At 35.3% G+C, this 22,574-nt stretch overlaps 1 protein-coding gene across 2 annotated transcripts in view; it reads left to right on the top strand.

Annotated features, from left to right (window-relative positions):
• The window catches only part of LOC150108663 (nuclear factor 1 A-type-like), a 299,832-nt gene that overhangs the window by 76,221 nt on the left and 201,037 nt on the right, over positions 1–22,574 (top strand). For both annotated transcript variants that reach the window (XM_090416139.1, XM_090416138.1), the window contains exons 4-5: positions 2,521–2,712; positions 11,183–11,366. In XM_090416139.1, the coding sequence (XP_090272265.1) occupies positions 2,521–2,712; positions 11,183–11,366 (376 nt within the window). The remainder of the gene's footprint in view (positions 1–2,520; positions 2,713–11,182; positions 11,367–22,574) is intronic.

Here is a 22,574-nt window from a genome sequence, read left to right as displayed (position 1 = left end):
TTAGCCTCGTATTTAGTGTTGAATACTATGGCTACTCCTTCTTTTCCTTGATTGTCATTGCCTGAATATAACATTTTGTATTTATTGCTCAGAAAGATCTCACCAGTTTTGTCTTTTTTGTTTCAGTAACCCTGTTACGTCGATCTGGTACTTATCTAATTCCTCAGCTAGCTCCATTTCTTTGCCATTCAGGCTTCTTGTGTTGATAGTACCGATCTTTAACTCTGGTGATGTTGAGTTGGGGTGTGTTTTCAGATTTGTTCCAGTAGCTGACTGTTGAGTAATTCATCCTCTAGAGGTCTGCTCAGAGAAAAAGGCACCCTTGCCATCTTCTCCTCTCCTTCATTTTAGTCTTTCAGGTATTCAGCGATTCTTCAAATTTGGTTGAAACTGGTTAAACAATGCTACTTGCAGGGATGTCTGTGAAGTAGCAACTCCCCTACAATCCTAACTTTCATTTTAGTCAGTTGGTCTGAATTTTTCAGAGGACCTTAAGTAATATCAGAAGCAGTCATATTCAACCCAACTGCATGTTTAGTCCCTGAAAAAATTAAGTTGGGTTGAATTTTTTGGTCAATCATTAATATCAAGAAATAGCTGTATTTGAAATATGGTTGAAGCCAGTTGAATGATGTGATTTTGTCAGCTAACATCTAGTAGGATAGTGTAATAAGGAATAAATCTGATGTGGAATTTGAGTGAACTGGTGCTATGGACATAATGGATACTAGTCGAAAGCATTTATGTTCCAGTTATAAAGATATGAACAATTGTCCATTGGTTGGAAAGTCATTGATATGAATGCTTTTGACTGGAGGTGATTTAGTCTGTTTCAGACAGAAGTGACAAGGTTATGATTATTTTTTCTTCTCAAAAGTTTGAATCTTTCATCCTGTAAAACACATAAATTGCAAAGATACACTTAACATACTTTTGTGGATTTAATTGCCTTAGCTATAATTTCCATCCAATTAAACTAAGCCAGTTGTAAGGTTATGGCTTTGGGTTATTGAAATTCCATTTGGTATGTTACACTGATAGTAATAGTTGAACACCAGGAGTGGTGTATTGCATAGGTAATAAAAACAAAGCAAGAAAAAGATTACATTTAGGGATAAAGAAATTATCCCTAGATGATATTAAAGAAAGTATTATGGATAAAGAGCTACTTTATTATGATCTGATTGTCTAAGTTTCACTGAAATAAGAAAGCAGAAATGGTTAGATGTAACCAAAGTCAGGATTGTGAAACTGTGAGAAAGGGAAATTTGGGCTATTAAAAATGTAGAAAAGACCATTTTCAGGCGCAACTGTTTTTACTAAATTCATCATAAAAATTATGGAAACAACTACTGTGTTAGAGTAAAACTACAGTTTAATATAAACCACAATAATCACTTGATATTTCAATCTTCACATCAAGATCATCATCTGGAGTATACACTTTTACAAAGAAACAAGCTGCACTACAATCTACATAGTATGCTAAAGTTACATTAATTTGGTCAACTGTTAAAACTATTGGCCTGATCTCTGGTGGAAAAAATAGATATTAATAATAACATTACTTTAGCATTGATGTAGTAATTTTTTTTTCCGTAGCATAGGTTATAGTGTTGATACATGATTTACAAACGTGTTCTTTGGCTACCACCAAATCCAATGCTCTTAAACTTCATGTTGCGCCTATCACATGCTGCCTAAGGTAGTTATCTCTTAGATACTTTCTTCTTCTTTTTCTTCTAGACATTTCATCTACTTCCAGTCCTCATTTCCATAATTAAAATGCAATCATCAGCTATCGATTCAAATCCCATCAAATCCCAATTAATTATCTAATTGCTTGTCACTGCTAATGTACTATATACAGATTTTACAACCATTTGTGGGTGAAATACATATGCAAAAAAAACAAAAAAAAAACTGCAACTTGTTTCAATTGATAGATAATTTTTTGTGCAGATCACACTTTACTAGTGTTGAGGAAGTTGCAATATTTTTTGTCTCCAAGAGATGGATCTCATTATCATGTCTGAAAGACCAGCCTACTTGCAGAGAGAGAGGATTGGATCAAGACCACAGAGAAAAATGCATGTTTGTTGCATAATATTTTTGAATTGTAATTTTATGAAGTATTCCAATAAAAATGTCAGAATTTCAAAAACTATTTTGGTCATCCTTTTGAATTATATAATATTGCAAAATTTCTATTAGCAATACACATATGCATGGACATACATAATATTCTTAAAATATCTCATGCTCCCTAGCAACACACCATATTTATATGGCCTTAATAAATAAACTTGTTTTTATAATTTTATAATTTAAAATTCATACAGAATGGAAATTTTCATTAACATATATTAATTAAAAGTATACACTCAAGCACATTGCATTTTAACATTGTTCTCACTACAAAGTATATTAGTTTAAAATCATTGTTTAATTAATTGAAATTTTAATTAAAATCATATTTTAATTTTGATATGCATTATTATGATTGTTATTTTTTAATAGAATGAAAAACTTGAAGTGAAGCAGAAGTGGGCTTCTCGCTTACTAGGTAAATTGCGGAAAGACATTACTCAGGAATGTAGAGAAGATTTTGTTCTAGGAATAACAGGGAACAAATGTGTAACTTGTGTACGTAGTAATCCAGATCAAAAAGGAAAAATGAGGCGAATTGACTGTCTTCGCCAAGCCGATAAGGTAAAGCTAAATCATTTAAAAAAAAATCCTCATTGTTTTATGTGTAGTATACTTCTTTCAAGAGGTATATCAGTTACCATAATAGTCTAATGCAATTACTATTTCATGATTGGTTTCCCATCTACAATTTTCTTCCATTTTCTTCCAAACCTATTTTATATGTTAAAGATACCAAGCTATTTTAAATTTAAACCTGGTTTTTTACTCCATTTTCCAAGTAAGCAAACAGACAAGTCAGTCAAGTTTGTGTCTGCAAGTGTTGCAAGTCTAGCTGACCCTGCACGTAGTGCAAGTCAAGGCAACTCATGGTAAAGTGAGTATATACCTTGAATTGCACTACGTGCAGAGCCAACAATACTTGCAACACTTGCAGGTGCAAACTTGACTGACTTGTCTGTTTACTTACTTGGGAAATGGAGTAAAAAAAACAGGTTTATATTTAAAATAGCTTGGTATCTTTAACATATATTATACCCAAGGTAAAAAACTTTCTACATCTATCTCTCATTCCGAGATTTTTTATTTAATAAGGTCAAAGCACCTTATGGTAACTTGTTTTGGTAAAATATTTATAAGCTCTGTATTACTTAAAACTTAGTATTTCTTAGCCTGGCTCCCACTAACGAGACCTCAATAAAGGTCGAAACTGGTCTGGGTATTGGACCTTGCCTTTAATACATAGCATCATACATCTCCTCCCAGGAGATGTGCTTTGCATTAAGGGTAAATATTAAGAATAATGATCAGAGCTTATACTCACTTTACCACAAGTTGCCTTGATTTGCACTACATGCAGGGTCAGCTAGACTTGCAACACTTGCAGGTGCAAACTTGACTGACTTGTCTGTTTGCTTACTGGGGAAATGAAGTAAAAAACTAGGTTTATATTTAAAATAGCTTGGTATCTTTAACATATATTATACCCAAGGTAAAAAAACTTTCTAAACCTATTTTATGTTAGCACTAATTTGATCAGCTCTTACTTTTGTTACTTTTAAAGTGCTCTTAACTGCATCAATATATCAGTATTATTTTGGTTTTCTCATTCATATTCCTTTGATTTTTTGTTTCAAATACCCAGGTTACTGGAAATTTCTTATCTCCCATGTAGTGTACACCAAATGTACACTGATTTAGGTGTACACCAATTGGTACACCTAAAATGTGTACCAATCATAGTACATCACCATATTGGTATATATGGTCATGGTTTTAGAAATACAACTTAAATCTACAAGTCACATAAAAATTTTACTTGTCCAAAGTACAGGTCTACTTTGTTAACGTACACCATAAAATGCCTCACAACAACTCAGTTTTATTGTTCGTAATGAAGGGTGAATTTATATAAATTATCCATAAACAATAATTTAATAGGAAAGACAAATAATTAAATTCATGAAAACAAGAAAATAGGTAGCACTCGCTGTGGAGCCAGACTCACTTTTCATGATGCACTGTCACATGATCCAGTCTTTGACTTGTCTATGCCAGATAATTGTAATTTTCAAATAACATAACAGTATTAAAAGCATTTTCATTTATGTAAAATGCTCAGTGTGCATATTTAAGGGACAAAGGTGTGAGAAGAATAACATGTATAGATGTACTACAGTATTTAATTAGATTGTGCCAGTTTCAGTTTTTTATGTTTATAATTACCAGTTTATTTTGTTAACAAAATTATACTGCGAGTAAAAGCATTTTTTTTATATTGTCTATTACATATTATTATTTTGTGACACCTACAGGGAGTGCAAAGACTCATCGAGGGAGGGCATCTACTCTACAACTCTCCATCTCCACCAACTACAATCATCATCTACACCAACGCCATCTACTGCGTAGCCAGTAGGAGGAGAAATAATTGTAGAAGAATAACATTGTTGGATAAAAATGGGAATAGAGTGACTGATGCAAAGGACATAGTGGAGTCACTAGCATTTTTTGTCTGTAAATCAAAAACAATCGCAAACATCCATGCCCACTGAAGGATTCAGACCCACATCTTTTTGGCTGTGGAGCGGATACGCTATCCACTCGGCCAACCAAGCCAGCTTTATTTGATTATACAATTTATTTATTGAAAATGATAACTGGGTTCACAAAGCTCCTTCCTTAGCCTTCAATGATAACAGAGCGTTAGAAAGATTCTTATATTCAAAGTCAGACATTTCAAAAATTATTGCTTGTCCAGGAATTTTTAAAGATGTTCTTAATTTGTCCAGAGGTATGAAATAGGTTTATGTAATTTTCTTATTAATTTTTGCATAAATGAGGACTATACAAGGATGGGGAGACTGAAAAGTTCTGATAAACAGCTAGAACAAAAATGATATTAAAGCAACTGATATAACCACAAGAAAGAATATATCTTAAAACCCTTTAATCCCCTATGTTTCATCAAATTGTAATAATTTGTTTTTTTCCTTTTAGGAAAAGAAAAAATGTCAAAATGTCATTTCTTAATGTCAAAACCTCTGACATTAAGAAATGTCAGAGGTTTTGAAGAAATTCAAAGACACAGATGCAGGTGCCGTCATTAAGTTTTTTTGTGCTGCAAGAAAAGCCGCAACTGATATTCACCAAACTTTGTGTGAGACTTTATGGGACTGTGCCCCAGAATATCCGACAGTTGCCAGATGGGTGGCTGAATTTAAAATTGGGCATCGTGGGACAACAGATGCCCCAGGTCAGGAAGACCTTCCACAGCTATCACACCTGAAAACATTGATGAAGTGCATGCCATGATCATTGATGATAGACGAATACCAGCCAAAGACTTTCAAAGACTCTGGGGATATCCAGGAAGTGAGTTGGGATAATTAAGCTCTCAGTGAAGTAGGTTCTCGAATGTTTGAATGCCAACAACCAAAAGAGAGAATGTGCTGTCATCTCAAGGGATTTTGGATCATTTTTGAGAAATCAAGCGCAAATTTTTTGGCTCATATTGTGAGTGTTGATGAAACATGGCATCATCACTATGACCTGGAGACCAAAAGTTCTTTGGAGTGATACATATGTAGTATATAGAAGTAGTTTTAATTGGCGATCCGAGGTGATAGAGATGAGCCCATTGCAAGACCATATATTTTGTAGTAAAATTTTCCTTTCCAAGTGAAGAATGAAGATTTTATGCAATGTTGGAAGAGACATTGATGTCCAGAGGAAATATGTTTTTAAGTATATTTATTAATTCTTCAACAGAGATGTTGGTAAATAATGAAACTAGATCTAAGCTGGCTATCTGATGGGGAAATTTGAATGTTCAGAAGTTTATCTACAAAATATTTAGAGGTTTTATATGAGTCTGCATGTCTTATATGAGGCTTGAGGAAGTTAAGTGTTTAGAGAGAGAATATATCTCAGACTTTCTGTCATCAATTATTGAACGTAGGAGGACGTGTGTCTTGTGAACTCTGATTACATGCCACGTGGGCATGGCATATAATCTCACAGTGATCGGGTGTCTGGATTTCAGTTGTTTTTTAAGGTCTTCTGCATATTAAAAAGTACTGGAAATTAGCCCATTCATTTATAAGTGTGAATGACCAAGTTGGATCATGGTTCATTTCTGAATATGTGGAATAGTCCATTAATATGTCAGTGATCTTTATGTTATAGTCTGCACTATTTAAAAAAATGACTGTTGAATTCCCTTTATCTGCCTTTAGTATAACGATTTCATCATTGTTACATAAACTTCTCAAAGATTCTTGGAGAAGTTTATGTAAATTTGAAAATTATATTTAATTTGAAATTATTTTTTGCCATGCAACTGTTTAATAAAACTGAAGTCAAGTAATCTTGTGGATAATGTCTCTTCATGACAGAAATTTAGTGGCTTTTTCAACACTGGCCATAATGTCTACTTTTGGGATGTGTCTTGGTGATAGTATAATTAAAGTCTTTGTCAAAACTGAAGCTTCTATATATGTACGATTATAGTACGATTCGATAGAAAAATCGAATATAAATTTATTAGGATTCCAAAAGGTTCCATTTTTGTGAACTCTGTTGAATAAATGCTTTAATTTTTCTGACAATCTATGTTTGCAATCTTTGTCTATTCTTGAGACCATCTTCGAATGTATGCTGTCTATGACATTCCACTTATCTGGGGATTGAATTAGTCAGAGTACAATGTAGGTGATATGTGCTTTGCTCAGTTAAAAATAACTCTGATCTAGTCTGTTGTATTTCGGCTTGCAGTTGAGCAAAACTTGTACTTCTATATATCTTCTGTGCTTTGGCAGAATGTATATTCTATTGTTATTCTATTCATTGGCCAAGTAGTTTTTGCCCATGGTGTATAATACCAATCAGATTTTCATAAGTCCCTTTGGTTTGTGAATCAGGACATTATTACAAGCTGTAGACATTGGGATAGACAGTACTGCATGAGCGCCAATAAATATACTATCATTGTACCATGGCTTCATAAGCAGAAACCGCATGCAGTTTCTATTTATGCAAGTCTGCTAACACACACACAGAGAGAGAGAGAGCATGATATCCTGATTTTATACCAGTCTGTAGAGACATTTCAAAATCAGTCTCTAGTGGGTTTGCAGCTGTCTTTCTAGACAGCATGATATCTAATCAGATCCCACTAAAATGTAGGCTATAATGTTAAAGCTTGCATTACAACCTACATTTAGGGAACGATATGTCTACATATGAATATTAGTCATCAGTTTTAAGCATGCATGTTTTAATAGATCACCCTCATTTTTAAAATGAATGCAGTCATTATCTTACTATGTTTAATAATCTGAGTCCTTTACACACTTTAATTTAAAAGATAAAAAGCGAAACACCTGGATAAGAAGCCAGACTCGCATCACTGACATCATTCTTCACCACAAGCGACTAAAATGGAAATGGACCGGACATTTATCCAGAAGAGAAGATGAGTGATCGGCCACCATACTTTAGGAACTGGATTCCTAAAGAAAGGAAACAAAGCCGAGGACATCCTAAAAGAAGGTGGAGTGATGAACTGTCAGAGTTTATTTGGGAAAGTTGGTCAACCATTGCCAAGAACAGAGAAGGTGGAAAGAACTGGAGGAGGCCTTTGTCCAGCAGTGGACAGAAAATGGCTGAAAAGAAGAAAAAGAACATAATTTCCAGGATCCTAGAGATAACTGATTCAAATGATTTGATTCAAACAGTGATACAACACCACTAATCACTTTCTGGAACTTGTTTGACTTATTGGAATTCAAGGTTGGAATTATTGGAATGCAACCCAAAAATTCAAGGTTGTTTTTGGCAAAAAATGAATCAGTCATATTAAAAATATCCTTACCTGTAGTAGAAGTTTCGAGAGACTTACAAAATAAAATTTCTTCAAATATTGCTAGCAAAGGTTGGTCAATTGGTAGAGCCTCTGCTACTAATGGCTCACGCAAAAAGTTAAGCAAGTTTGAGCATGGTTAGTAGTTGGAAGGAGTAATTCAATCAATCAATCAATCAATGCTGTTGGCACACTCTCCCTTGATGAGTCTTTGGACTCCCTGGATGTATCACATAATAATAATCATAATTGCATCCTGGAATATTCCACTCACAAAAACAAGTAATTGAGCTAGCCGAGCTACGTCTGTCAACTCGTTCATTTGTATGGCAAACCACGGGCTATATTTGAATAGCTTGAATGAGTTATTCACCACACCTGCTCTTGCCCAAACATTTATCTCTGCTTACCACATATATCTGCTCACTCTCAACTTCCCCACCTACATCCTGATCTATTCCATTTCTATGTTGATAATCACCATGCATACATACATACATACATACATTCACTACTGCTTCCAACATCCACTCTCCCTATGCCATGCCTTTCTTCCTGTCCACCCCCCCCCCCCCGTTTCGTTGTTACTGTTCCTATTCTCTCTTCATCTCTCTCACTACTACTGTTTCCATTGGCCAAGCACTTCTGTCTTTTCAATACCACTCTCCTGATTTTTCATTTCATCTCTTACTTCTAATCTCTTACTTGCATCACCCATTGCACTTCCATCTAGCAACAGTTTATCCAGTGTGCTCACTCCAAAGCCATTCAAATGCAATCCATCATGTCTGTATAATTCCATTTTTCCCTCAAATACATGCCATACATCCACAAACTGTAGTCCCTTCTCCTCACACAGCTCTGCTAGCATACTATTCATGATTCTGGTTCTCCATCTCAACTCGTCATTGTCCTACCTCGGCAACACGACAACCTTTCTCACTGCTGTTATCTTTCACTTTCCACAATAAACTCCTGATATTAACCCTTACATTTTCCTTCTTCTGATTCTTCTTCTTTTTAGCCATTTTCTGTCCACTGCTGGACGTAGGCCTCATCCGGTTCCTTCCACCTTTCTCTGTTCTTGGAAATGGTTGACCATTTTTCCCAACAAAATTTGACAATTCATCACTCCACCTTCTTTTCAGATGTCCTAGGCCTCATTTCCCTTCTTTTGTAATCCAGTTCATTAGTATGGTTTTTCATCGCTTATCTTCTCTTCTGAATAGATGTCCAGCCCATTTCCATTTTAGTAGTCGCTTGTGGTGAAGAATGATATTACTGATATGAGTCTGGCTTCTTATCCAGGTGTTTCACTTCTTATCTTTTAATGTGATGCCTAGCATCAACCTCTCCATTTTTCTTTGAGTTGTTGCCAGTTTATTTGCCAGTGCTTTTGTTAGATACCAAGTTTCACAACCATATGTGATGACTGGAAGTATACACTGGTTAAATGTCTTCCTTTTTAAACAGAGTGGGACATCATTGTTTTGAAAGTTGAACTCTTCTATTTATTTCCTTTTGGAGTCCACAGTTTAGATCAACGAGATGACCTAAGTATGTATATGAAGAGACTCTTTTCAAGAAATTGTTTTCTATTATTATGTTTTTTGGTGTTACAAAATGATTAAACATGATTTTAGTTTTTTCTCTGTTTATTTTTAGACCGACTTTTCTGCTTTCATGATGGTCTTCTATCATTATATTAAGGTCTTCTGGAGTGTTTGCAAAAATTATTATATCATTTGCATATCTTAGATATGTTAAGTTTCTGTTATTTTTGTACCAAGGTTTGTCCAGTTTATATTATTAAATATTTCTTGAAGGACTGCTATAAAGATTTTGGGTGATAGAGAGTCTCCTTGTCAGACACTTTTTCCATTGATATTTTATTGCTACTCGTGTGAAGTTCGATTGTTGCTGTTGCAGTGTGGTGTATTCTCCAGGAACTCCCTGATTCTGGAGTGCTTTGATTATTGCATTAATTTTAATGGAATCAAATGCTTTTTCCTAACCAATAAAGGCTAAACAGAGAGGCAATTGGTTTTCTTTTGCTTTTTTTATTATTTGCTTTACTGCATGAATATGATCAATTGTGTTAAAGCCTTTTTAGACCGACTTTTCTGCTTTCATGATATAAGTCTTCTATCATTATATTAAGGTCTTCTGGAGTGTTTGCAAAAATTATGATATGATTGTCAAATTTTGTTGGGAAAAATTGGTCAACCATTTCCAAGAACAGAAAAAGGTGGAAGGAACCTGTTTGTTATTACTTTTGTGAGAATTTTGTACAGAATAGAGAGAATACTAATTTGTCTATAGCTCTTTATTTCTTCTTTGTCTCCTTTTTATTAAATAACAGTATCAGAGTAGCATTTTTCCAATTTTCTGATATCTTCCCCTCTTCTAGGCATAGATTTAGTAAGTTTGTGACACTGAATTATATTGTTTCCTCCCCATTTAATTAATTTTATGTGAATTAGATCTTCACCAAGACATTTTCCATTTTTCATTTGTTTTATTTCATCTGAAGTGAATGGAGGGATGAATTCCATATCTGATGGGGAAGCATTATTTATATTTGATTTATCTGTTGAAGGATCACTAGAGTTCTTTATAAAATTCTAGTCTGCTTAGGATTTGTTCTTGGTTCCTTATTGTAGTTCCATTGTTAGCTTTTATTGCAGTTATTTGACTTTTAACACAACCACCACTAATTCTCTTTCTTGTTTCCTTCTCATGTCCAAAGCATGAATTATCTTGCTAATTTTCCCTCCTAGGTAGCAGATCTTATGGACTCTCTCATTAATGAATCCTCTAACAATGGAATTTCCATATATTGCTATTCTCGAATCACTCATCACCTCTTTTACCCATTTTTCTTTCATTCTGTTCTTTTGCACACTAGTAAACACTTTGTGTGCTTAGTGTGCACACTTTGCACACTATGTAACAAAAAAAGAAAAAAAAATATTTCAATATATCCAATATTAATAATTCTCAGTGACCTCATTAAGTGACTTTGTCCATTTTCTTTTTAGATAAGCTTGAAACATTTAGTGCATATTACTGAAATGAAGCTTGCAAATTTTTCATGAAATTGACACTGTTCTTTAAAAGTGAATTGTATAACATAGTTTCTTTTAATTCACTTCTATTAATCATTTTCAGGTTTGGCGATTGGATTTGGTAATGGTAATCCTGTTTAAAGCCATACCACTGGAAAGTACAGATGGAGAACGGCTAGAGAAATCACCCGAGTGCCTCCATCCTAATCTTTGTGTCAACCCTTACCACATTAACGTCTCCGTCCGTGAGCTTGATCTTTACCTGGCTAACTTCATTTTTGCTCATGGTATGAATAACAGTAATTAGTGCTAAAAAATTTGAGAATATGTATTAATAATGTTTGCTAATCATTTCTGTATTATTTTAAGGCTTAATTCTCTGTTGATATTATATTTCAGACTTATTCTCACAAAAATTCTAATAGTGAACTGTAAATTCTGTTGGTAGTTTCTTAGTTTGAAATCAGAAATCTCATTAATGCTGGCTTTTCCAAACATAGCATGCACTGACAAAATGTATGCTGAAATGAAAATAGCATTAGAATAATGTGTACTTGTGAATAATATGAAGCTAATAGTCCTTAACTTTAAAGAACTGTTTTATGTTTAATGTGTTGAAAGCATTTTCTTTGATGTAATAAAATTAAAATGTGCAATTGGTTATTGATTTCATATGATTCATTTCCTTTATGCAGTGAAATTTCACTAATTAAAATTTTTTTTTGCTAAGGATTACGACATCAAAATATATTAATTTACAGGCTTAACAAGTATGGAAACGAGCTGAGATAATCATTAAAAGGTGTGTTTCGCAGTAGCATTTTTATATAGTGATATGATTCATTATCACAGCAATTGAACCTAGAGGCATGTTTGGCTCATGTACTGTAGACAATTTATTTGTTGTCCATTTGCAACATAATTTTGTATTGTTTCAAATCATTTGAAAAATTTGCCATTGAAATTCAGAATTACTGAATACTCATTAAATTCCATTCAACTAGGAAAGAGTTTTTATATGTATGTGGATGAAAAGTATCTATTAAATCTTATGCATTAACAACATGCACTTAAAAAAAGATTCAAGAAGGTGCTGTAGGTTTGATGCTATTTGGTGTGAATTGGTGGCACCCCAGGCAAAATATATTGTAGAGTGTTGTTATAGACCTGCAGATTGTGGGGGGGAGGGAGATAAATGTATGCTTGCAAATGCAGTTCAAGTGATCATTGTGGAGATTATTTTTAGTATGCAGTTGTAGAATTGACAATGGAAACTACATATATGGAAAGAAAGAAAAGGAATTTATAGAGTTACATTATAATTACCATAGACAGCGAGTGATGATGGTGGAGACTTAAGATGTGTTTGATCTGTTAATAGCATCAAGGAATGTGATAAATGAGATGGCTATTTTATTTCCATTTGGAGAGGAGGAGAACAACCATGTTATGATCATATCATGAGCTAGGTGTGCTAGTTTTCATTAGGAAGAGATATATGTTGAACTAAAGAGCAAAACATTATTTCAAAACATTAGAAGGCAACTTGAAATGATATAAGTAGAAAATTAAGCGGGCACAAAAGTAATTTAACGATATTTGAAAAGAGCAGTATTAGGCTGCATTTCTAGCATCATCAGAAGAATCAAGTGGATGAATCTAATTTAATCTAATATTACAAACAAAAATAATCATCTGAAAAAAGATGGAAAAAAAATATACACCCTCTGTCCAAAAAGAAACCAAACTTTCCAAAATTAAAGAAATTAGTGGCACCACCTGTTATATCTTTTTGTTGTCGAAAGCGGCAACCTTCATTAGTGTTGTGTCAACTGTTTATGACATTTGTTTCATTAGAAGCCGAGTTATAGTGCCAACAGTGACAGTGTGTTTTGACGAACAGTCGGAAAATGAGTTTCAAACAGCGAGCTGTGATTGACTTTTATGTTAAACTTGGTAAAAGTTTTACCGAAACGTATCAAATGCTTCAAAAAGCATACGGTGATGAATGCTTATCCCGTTCTTGAGTTTACGAGCGGTTTAAGTGATTTCAAAGTGGTCGTGAGACGCTTGAGGACAACAAAAAGCCGGGCTGTCCAAAAACTGGACTCAGCAAAGTTAACATCCAAAAAGTGCGTGATTTCATCAAAGAAAACCCGAAATCGTTCGTGAGATTGATTGAAGATGAATTGGGGATTCCAAAATCAACTGTGAACAACATTTTGACCGAGAGTTTGGGCCTTTGTAAATTGAATTCATGATTTCTTCCCCACAAGTTGACCGACAGCCAAAAAATGTATCGAATTGCACATTGCAAGGACCTCATTAAAACTGCTTGTAAGGACTCAAACTTGCTTGAAACGATCGTTACTGGTGACGAAACGTGGTGTTTTGAGTATGAGCCCGAAACAAAGTGCCAGAGGCTAAGTGAAGACCACCAGAAGATGGCATATGGCACTAATGTGCTATAGATCTTGTAGCCTTTTGTGTGTGGATCAGATAAATTAAAAAAAAACACACTCAGGAATTCTACAATAGTATAACTGTTAGAATTCATAGAAATATTTAAAAATATTGAATAGTTACAAATGGGGGGAAAATTGTTATTTTGAAATGGCAATTAAACTGTACTCTACCAGTATAGTGTTTTGCCATTCATCTGACATAGAATGCAGTTTGGTAGACTAAGTTCCAGATTTTCAGTCCATTCTCATTTGTTTAAATATCTATGTGGATACTTACTTTGTTAACAGCATACAACACAAGTGAGCAAGAATTGGACATCAATTCAGTAGCTCTTTGGTTCTCTGTTCATTATAGTCGATTATTACATCAACCTCCATGGAGTCAACAGACTCAGTACAAAGCAACTCACTTAACTAGCAATATGTCGGTCATATTAAACTTATATACATTCTCAGCATTGCATCACATTCTGGCAGTACTTTCTGCTCAGCTGCCACTCAACATAAAAATACTATTATTTCCCATATTCCTCTTCACCACACTTTCTGAAACTTCTACAACTTCAGGGATGGTCTTTCATTCATCCACCCTCACCTTCCACTGTTTTTATAATTCTCTCTGTATTAATCCAGTAAAATTCCTTCACTAACTAAAATGTATCTATCATATCACCTATGTTTCACTTATCCACCAAATCTGCAGTTTACATTCCCTCATTGTCTTTCCAGGAGTCTCCATAGCTCAGTTAGTATAAACAAATCCCTTTGGTTGGGAAGATGGGTTCAATTCCTGTCTATGGCATGACTCTTTATCAGGTCTTTTCACATGAAGGTAGTAAGCCAGTCTCATATGGATGTGGAAGGTTTTTACCTCCTGGAAACTTGGGTTTTTCAGCCTTCAAAATAGTCAAACCAGTCAACGACCACAAGATATCTATAAACATAGAACATTTCAAGGAAAGATGGTAGTTCGCACCTAGCTAAGAAGTAGTAACTGATGAGTACCTCATCTCGGATCGAAAAATGCCAATACTGGATACCTCCCTATGCTAACCATAACAACCTCTCTCTCTACAGTTAACACTGCCCTGCCATACACAGCTTACTGGTATCATTTAAAGAGCCTCCAATCCATCCATCTAACCAGTCTTTCTCCATTTCGATCTTCCTTAATTTGTACATCAATCTGTTATGTGGTAATCTATTAAATGCCTCACCAAGTCCAAGAATATCACTGTATATAAATCTCCCTTATCCAGCACATTTATCACCTTATCATAAAATGTACATATATGAATGTCTCCTTCCACTTATTTACATCTGATCTTTAAGCAAGAGGAAAGACCAAAACAGTTGTGATCTTTAAATAATAACTGTAAATGATCTGTTCTGGTAATCATGAATCAGGAAAAGGAGGGATTAGCTGTAATACAGGATTTGTGAAAAAGAAATGAATTCTGATAATTTAAATGCAAATGTTTATTGAAAAATTAGTTTGCAGTGTAAGTTTTTAATTTGGGTTAATAAGTTCACTATGAACTTCATATAACTTATCTTTTGCCAAGTGCACAATAATATTTTCATGAGCAGCAGTATCAGTTTTATTTTTGTAGTGAAGTCATTCTTGATGTGTGCACTTTTATTCTTTATATAATTCCATAGGGAAAAAATCTAAGGCTGTAAGTTCAGGACCAGAAGGATAACCAGGAAACCACTCTTTTTATACACAATTTCTGTTAATACTTTGTAGGCATTGCATGGAATGGTGAGAAAGACATCAACACCAAATCAAGAGGAAGACTAAGGACTAACTTCCTTTTCTGTCAGTTCCTGGTGTATCTCGAGTTCCCTATTCCTGCTGGTTGACCTACTATGAACAGACAAGAAGATCAGCCACTGTTACCATATAGGAGAACATAAAAAATACATCTTCTGTAATAATTATATTCAGTCAGGCCATGCTTTGAATACGGCTCATAGATTCATTTGGAAAAACACCACCATTTATTAGAATACACATATTCACAAGAATATAGTAACTTTATTACTGCAAATATTTCAACCAGAAACTAACTGGTCATTATCAATGATTCAGCATAATTACAAGGTGAAGCTAGAACAAGGAATGTGAATCCTATTTACAGGGCTGAGTCATGTGCCAGATGCCACCTAGTGAGTGGTTATAGTAAAATAAGATAACAATAAAGCCCAAATTTAAAATTAAGTGATTTAAAATAAAAGTAAATTTAATTAGATAATGAAATGACCCAGCATTATATTGAATTTAATTAGAGAGGGAAACGTATTATTGCTTGTCTTTATGAGGATGAGACTCTCCCAAATCTTAATAGAGTTCTACACCATCCAAATTTAAGTCATTCTGATTTAAATTTGGATGGTATAGAAGTGCCTCAGCACTCTCTTTAAATAACTGCTCAAACCTAAACCTACACTGATGTAAAAGGCAAGTATTGGACCATAGGATACTGTGGTCAGGGTCCACTCCATGCTGAGCAAGGCCAGATTTTTCAGGTTTATTGGTATTCTTGTAGTCATTTTTCAAACAGACAAGAAGATCAGCCACTGTTACCAAATAGACAAGAAGACTTGAGCCTTGGACAAAACATCCCATTTGTCCAAAGCTCAAGTGGAAACATTTATACTGAACTTGGTAAACACCAGGAACAGAAAGAAAGATAGAGGAAGGGGGGGGGTGTGTTTATCTTTGTTGATGGTAACCAAGAGGAGATTTTGTTGATAAGGGGAAAAAGGAACTAAATTATATCTTTTCAGGATCTTAGCAGTCATCTCAGAGATGCTTGCAATATATGGGATAGGGACTCAAGGGTTTTTGGCATTGGACTTGTAAGAATTCAGGATGCATTTAAACTTCCTTGAGGTGAAACCATTCTGTAGTAAGATGCATTGGATAGTGCTCAATTCTTGTTGGAGAACTTGGGAATTGGAGCAGAAAATATGTACTCTGTTGAGCAAAGATTTGAAGATGCCTGTTTTTTTGAGATGGATGATGTGCTGAATCTTTCTATACATAGCAACCTATGAAGGTAGGTTTTCAGTGAATAGACATAACAAGTATTTCAGAAGGAATATGGCAAAGAAAAATGTCCAGGAAGACTAATTTTCCATCCTTTTCTTTCCATTGTAAAGTTGATGCATGGCTGTAGATTGTTCATTTTGGTTAAAAAAGTAAGTACAGATTCTTCTGAGTTCGGCCAGTATGATAAACTCATCATCATCCAAAAGGAAGGTTGGGGGTTGTATTGAAGAGACTAGATATTCTTCAAAATTCAAAGTATAAAATAAAATAGTGCAGATTACAAGTTCCCATGGCAGTTCCTTTAATCTCCTCATAGAATTGGTTTCTGCAGATGAAACAGCCTGAGTGCATGACAAAGTTGAAGAGTTAAACTATGTATGGAGAGAACTCATCTTCTCATAACAGTCGGGCATGTCAGCCAGAGGTACACTAGCAAATAAGGATTGGATATCAAAGCTAATCATGAGGTCTGTAGGTTGATGGTTTGTTTTTTATTTTTGTCAAAAAATTTGATGAATTCTTCACAGAAGCTTGTATGTGTAGAAAAGTACAGGAGCTAGAGATTTTGGAACGCCATATAAACATGGAATTCTACCAAAATGGAGCTTCAGTTTTTTTATAATGTCTTCATTCCAACTGATCACTTTGTTGAGTAAAGGAATTAAGTTTGTTAATTTGACTGTTGGTATAGTTCTGGGAAATCTCTGGGTAAGTGAACTGATCTTGTAACAGAAGAGAAATCTTTTTTGTTGTACTTAGTAATTTTTAAAGTTAATATAATGCCATGTTGTTTTATTATCTAATTAAATTTTATTTTCTTTCAAATTACTTAATTTTAAATTTGGCTTTATTGTTATCTTATTTTATTGTACCCACCTACCTGGTGGCACATGGTATGTGGCTCAGCTCAGTAAATTGAATTAACATTCCTTGTTCTAGCTTCACCTTGTGATTATGCTGATGCACTAATGATGACAAGTTAGTTTCTGGTTGAAATGTTTGCAGCCTTTAAAGGAATGTAGAGAACCAACCAGGGCTTCTGACCTAATGTCCAATCCTCACCTTCTCATGGTGCACCCTGTTGGGTATCTACATGGATACTGAACGAATGAGGATGGGCTGGCAATTTGGGATTTAGCCGACCAAATTGTATTCTTATTGGTTAAACCAAAATAAAAAATGATGGTACAACATGACAAAATTTCATGCCGGCTGGGGCGTCGCCCGGTTAAACAAGGCCCCCGTTGTTTTCGCCAGGGAACCAGGGCGAACAGCGAAAAGTCAGCTACTGGAACAAATCTGAAAATACACCCCAACTCAACATCACGAGAGTTAAAGATCGGTACTATCAACATAAGAAGCCTGAATGAAAAAGAAATGGAGCTAGTTGAGGAATTAGATAACTACCAGATCGACATTATAGGGGTGACTGAAACAAAAAAGACAAAAACTGATGAGATCTTTCTGAGCAATAAATACAAAATGTTATATTCAGGCAATGACAATCAAGGAAAAGAAGGAGTAGCCATAGTATTCAACACAAAATACGAGGCTAATCTTCTTGAATGGCAGTCAGTCTCAAGTAGAGTAATGTGGGCAAATATGAGAATGGGGAACTGGACAATGAGACTTATTTGTGCCTGTGGTCCCACAGAAGGTTCTACTAAAGTAGAAGTGGAGGAATTTTTTGAGGCTTTAGAAAAAGCAACTGACACAATGAAAAAGGAAAAGTTGGTCCTTGTTGGGGATCTAAATAGCAGAGTAGAAAATAATTATGAGACACAAAAATATTTTGGGAAAATTTGGAGAACAGAGCAAAGTTAATAATAATGGCAAATATCTGTTGGATTTCTGCTCAGGACATGGACTGGTTATTACTAACACCATATTCCAACATAAAAATGTGCACAAATTCACATGGAGAGAAGAGGCAAGGAATAAGAAAAGTCTCATTGACTATGTTATTGTTGATACTGATGTTTTCTCCCTGGTGCAGGACACCAGAGTGTACAGAGGGTTTGAAATTGGAAGTGATCACTATTTAGTCTTGAGCAGGATAAAATTGAATTTCATATTGAAAAGAATAACATGTAAGAAAGTTTTAAAGCAAATAAAAGTTGAGCAGCTCTCAGATGTGAACTGTAGACAAAAATACACAAAGATTATTGAAGAAAAAATGAAAGAGTTTGAAAACAGGAATCAAACCTTGGAGATTCAGTGGCACGCCTTGAAGAAAGCCCTGATTGATTCAGCTAGAGAGGCATGGGTCAAGTTGTCTGCAAGGATAGAAAAATCAGAACTCCATGGTGGACACAGGAAGTTAAAGAGGCAGTGAAGGAAAAGAAGAAAGCATATCAAACGTTCCTGGCAAATAAGTCAGCTTGTGCCCTTAGAGAATACAGAGACAAATGCAAGAATGCTAAACAGTGTATAAAATTAGCTAAACAAAAGTCATGGGAGAACTTTGGCAAGAATATAGAAAATAAATATCAAGAAGGTGGCAAAATATTCCGGAGGTTGTTGAAGAAGCTTAGGAATGGAGGAAAGAGTGCTGTAAAAGGAGTTAGAGATGATAAAGGTGACATGAAAATGGGAGAAAAAGATATCCTTGAAATATGGAGTAATTACTTTGAAAAACTGCTAAATGAAACAAGCAGTGATGACAGCACAGTGGTAAAAAAACACTGACCAGGCATGCAGTCAGAAATACATATCCGTACTTGAAGTAGAAAAAGCCATCAAAGGCTTGAAATGTGGAAATGCAGCAGGAGTAGATGTATTCGACCAAAAATGCTGAAGTATGTTGGTATAAAAGTCTTACAGTGGCTGCACTGTGTAGTTTAGAAAGCTTGGACAGAGGGACGAATTCCCGATGATTGGAGTAGAGCTCTCATAGTACCCATATATAAAAAGGGAAATAAAACTGAATGTGAGAATTACAGAGGTATTTCCCTACTGAGTGTTCCTGGCAAGATCTATGCAAGTATACTTGAGAAACGATTGAGAAGAATTGTGGAAGAAAAGCTTGGTGAAGAATAAGCTGGATTCAGGCTAAATAGAGGCTGTAAGGATCAGATCTTCACTTTACGACAAATAGTCGAGAAAGCATGGGAATATAACAAAGAACTGTATTTAAGTTTTGTCTATTTGGAAAAGGCATACGACAAGGTGCCAAGAGAGAAGCTATTCAGTATGCTACAGTTATATATTGTCAATCGGGCATTATATCAAGCAATACTTAGTCTTTATTTGAGTTGTAAGTCAGCAGTTAGAATTGAAGGAAGTACAGGAAGATGGTTTAATGTTAAATCTGGTGTGAGACAAGGATGTACATTATCCCCTCTGTTATTCCTTATCTATATGGATCCCATTATGAAGGAAAGTGGTATTAAACATGATATCAAAATTGTTAATGTCAGCTCTTTGCTTTATGTGGATGATGTTATACTTCTAAATAAATCCGCTACAAGTCTGCAAGATTCTCTGACTAACTGTTGAATAACTGTTTTAATAGATATGGTATGAAGATCAGCAATAAAAAGACAAAAACAATGAAAATAGGCAGAATCATTGAAAATGTCAACTGTGTTGTGAATGGAGAACTTGTGGAACAAGTAAAACATTTCAGCTACTTAGGCACGATTTTTTGTGAAGATGGTAAATTAAATATAGAAATTGACAACAGAATCAGCAAAGCTGGTATGGTGGGAAGTCAATTGAATAAATTCATATGGAATAAGACAGAAATTAGTCAGAACACTAAATTAGCTGTATACAAGACAGTGTTGAAACCAGTTTTAACTTATGGATCTGAGAGCTGGGTCAGAAGTAAAACACTTGACCAAAGACTAGAGACCGCAGATATGAGAGTCCTGAGAAAGATTAGAGGCATGAACAATGGCATCAATGGCAATATCGTATTAAAAACGAGGATATTAGGAAAGAACTTGACATTGTCCCCCTCCAGGAATGCATTAGCAGAGCTAATCTCAGGTATGGTCACTTAAACAGAATGGGCGAAGAAAGATTAGCAGAACAAGTGTTCTTTGCCAGGTTGGCAGCAAAACAATCCAGAGGAAGACCAAGATATAGGTCGATTGATATGGTACAAAGTGCCTTTGACGATAGAAATATAAGATCTGATAATTTTGGAGTCTTGACAAGTAACAGACTGATTTGGAGGAAAATTGTAGATAGGAAGTTAGTAATGATGTAATTTTTTTCATGTAGTACTATCATATCCTGTACACCCCTTGAGGGTACATGGTAGGAATTTGATGATGATGAAATAATATAATTATACTGTTGTGAATACATGTTTTTTATAAACACTATTATGCCATAAGTGCTATTAAAAATCTGACTGAAAGATCACCATGCTCCATTGCAGGAAATTTAGAAGAGAAAGACTGTTTTTATAATCTGCTGCTCTCAAAAATCAGCCAAACTTAAATAAATATGGTTGCATAAAACATCCCAAAATATGGGAAACACATTATGTGGAATTCTAATCCGTAAACTACAACATATGGGAATGGATATAGGGTTGGTGAGATGGATAGCTGGGTGGTTGATGGAGAGATATCAAAGAGTAGTTTATTCAGGAGTAGAGTCCAAAAGACAGCCTGTGACTAGTGGTGTGCCACAGGGTTCTGTTCTTGGACCACTGCTGTTTAATCTGTTCATTAACGATATAGGGAAGGGTCTAAGTGGGACAGTTCATTTGTTCGCTGATGATGCAAAGTTGGGTAGGGCGATAGTGAATGCAGAAGATGTCAAAGTCTTGCAAGATGACTTAGATCGATTGGAGTTCTGGACTAAGGAGAATGGATGTCAATTTAATGTGACAAAATGTAAGGTTATGCATTTCGGAGTGAAAAGATTAGCAGCAGTATACCACATTGGTGGAACTGTACTCCAAGAGATTGATGAGGCCAGGGACTTGGGAGTGTTGGTGGATAGGGAGATGAAGTTTAGGGGGCACATTGCGAAAGTAGCTAAATCAGCTCATCAACTCACTTGGTTGTTGAAAAATACCTTGACGAGCAGAGACAAGCAAGTTATTGTACCTCTGTACCGAGCCCTGATAAGACCTCATCTCGACTACTGTGCCCAGATTTGGTCACCTCGGTTCCTTCTTGATAGGGAGGAGGTGGAGAGGATCCAGAGGCGAGTGACTAAGATGATAGCAGGTCTATGGAATGAACCATATGAGAACAGGTTGAAGATTTGTGGGCTGCAGAAACTAGTTGATAGGCAGAAAAGGGGAGATATGATTGAGACATTCAAATTGCTAAAAGGATTCTATAGGATTAATTCAGAGGATATTTTTGAGATCAGGACTGGTGGTGGAAGAACTAGGGGACACCCATGGAAGCTGGGCAAGAGCGTGGTTAGCAGAGGTGTTAGAGCTGGGTTCTTTTTAGAGTGGTAAATGAGTGGAATAAGCTGCCCGAGTCTGTTGTGGGTGCCATGACAGTGAGCGAGTTCAAGGCAAGGTATGATAGATACTGTGAGAATGTTGAACAGTTGTGTGAACATGATGTTTAGGGCCTCCCTCGATGAGTCTAAGGACTCCCTGGAGTAGCCCGTAGTAATAATAATAATAATAATAATAATTATGAGATCCCAGCTTACATCCTAGGCTGCCAACTGGTGCCCATAGAGATGCCCCACCTAGTTAGGACTCTAGTCTTGTCCATGGGTTGCACTTAGTTTTGTATTGCCAGTGTATGTGTGTTACATCTCATATTGTACTCCCTGAAGAATGTTACTGTGACTGATACAGAATTTTGGAAAAATTAAATAGCATTTTAAATTCTTTCTCAGTGCTGTTTTGCTCCTCCATTAAGCCTCCAACACCAATTCTTCCCAGAACTTAAGCTGTAACACACAGATAGTCTTAAATCACCGCAGCATTCAGGATTGTCTTTGCATTGTGCTGTTTTATGATCCTGATGCAGACTACAATT

This window comes from Typopeltis vanoorti, chromosome 3 (genome assembly GCF_054136105.1).
Source record: "Typopeltis vanoorti isolate ZY-2024b chromosome 3, IOZ_Tvanoo_1.0, whole genome shotgun sequence".
NCBI classification, from domain to species: Eukaryota; Metazoa; Arthropoda; class Arachnida; order Uropygi; family Thelyphonidae; genus Typopeltis; species Typopeltis vanoorti.
The sequence above is the reverse complement of the archived record's forward strand: the minus strand, read 5'-3'. Positions and strand labels throughout refer to the sequence as shown.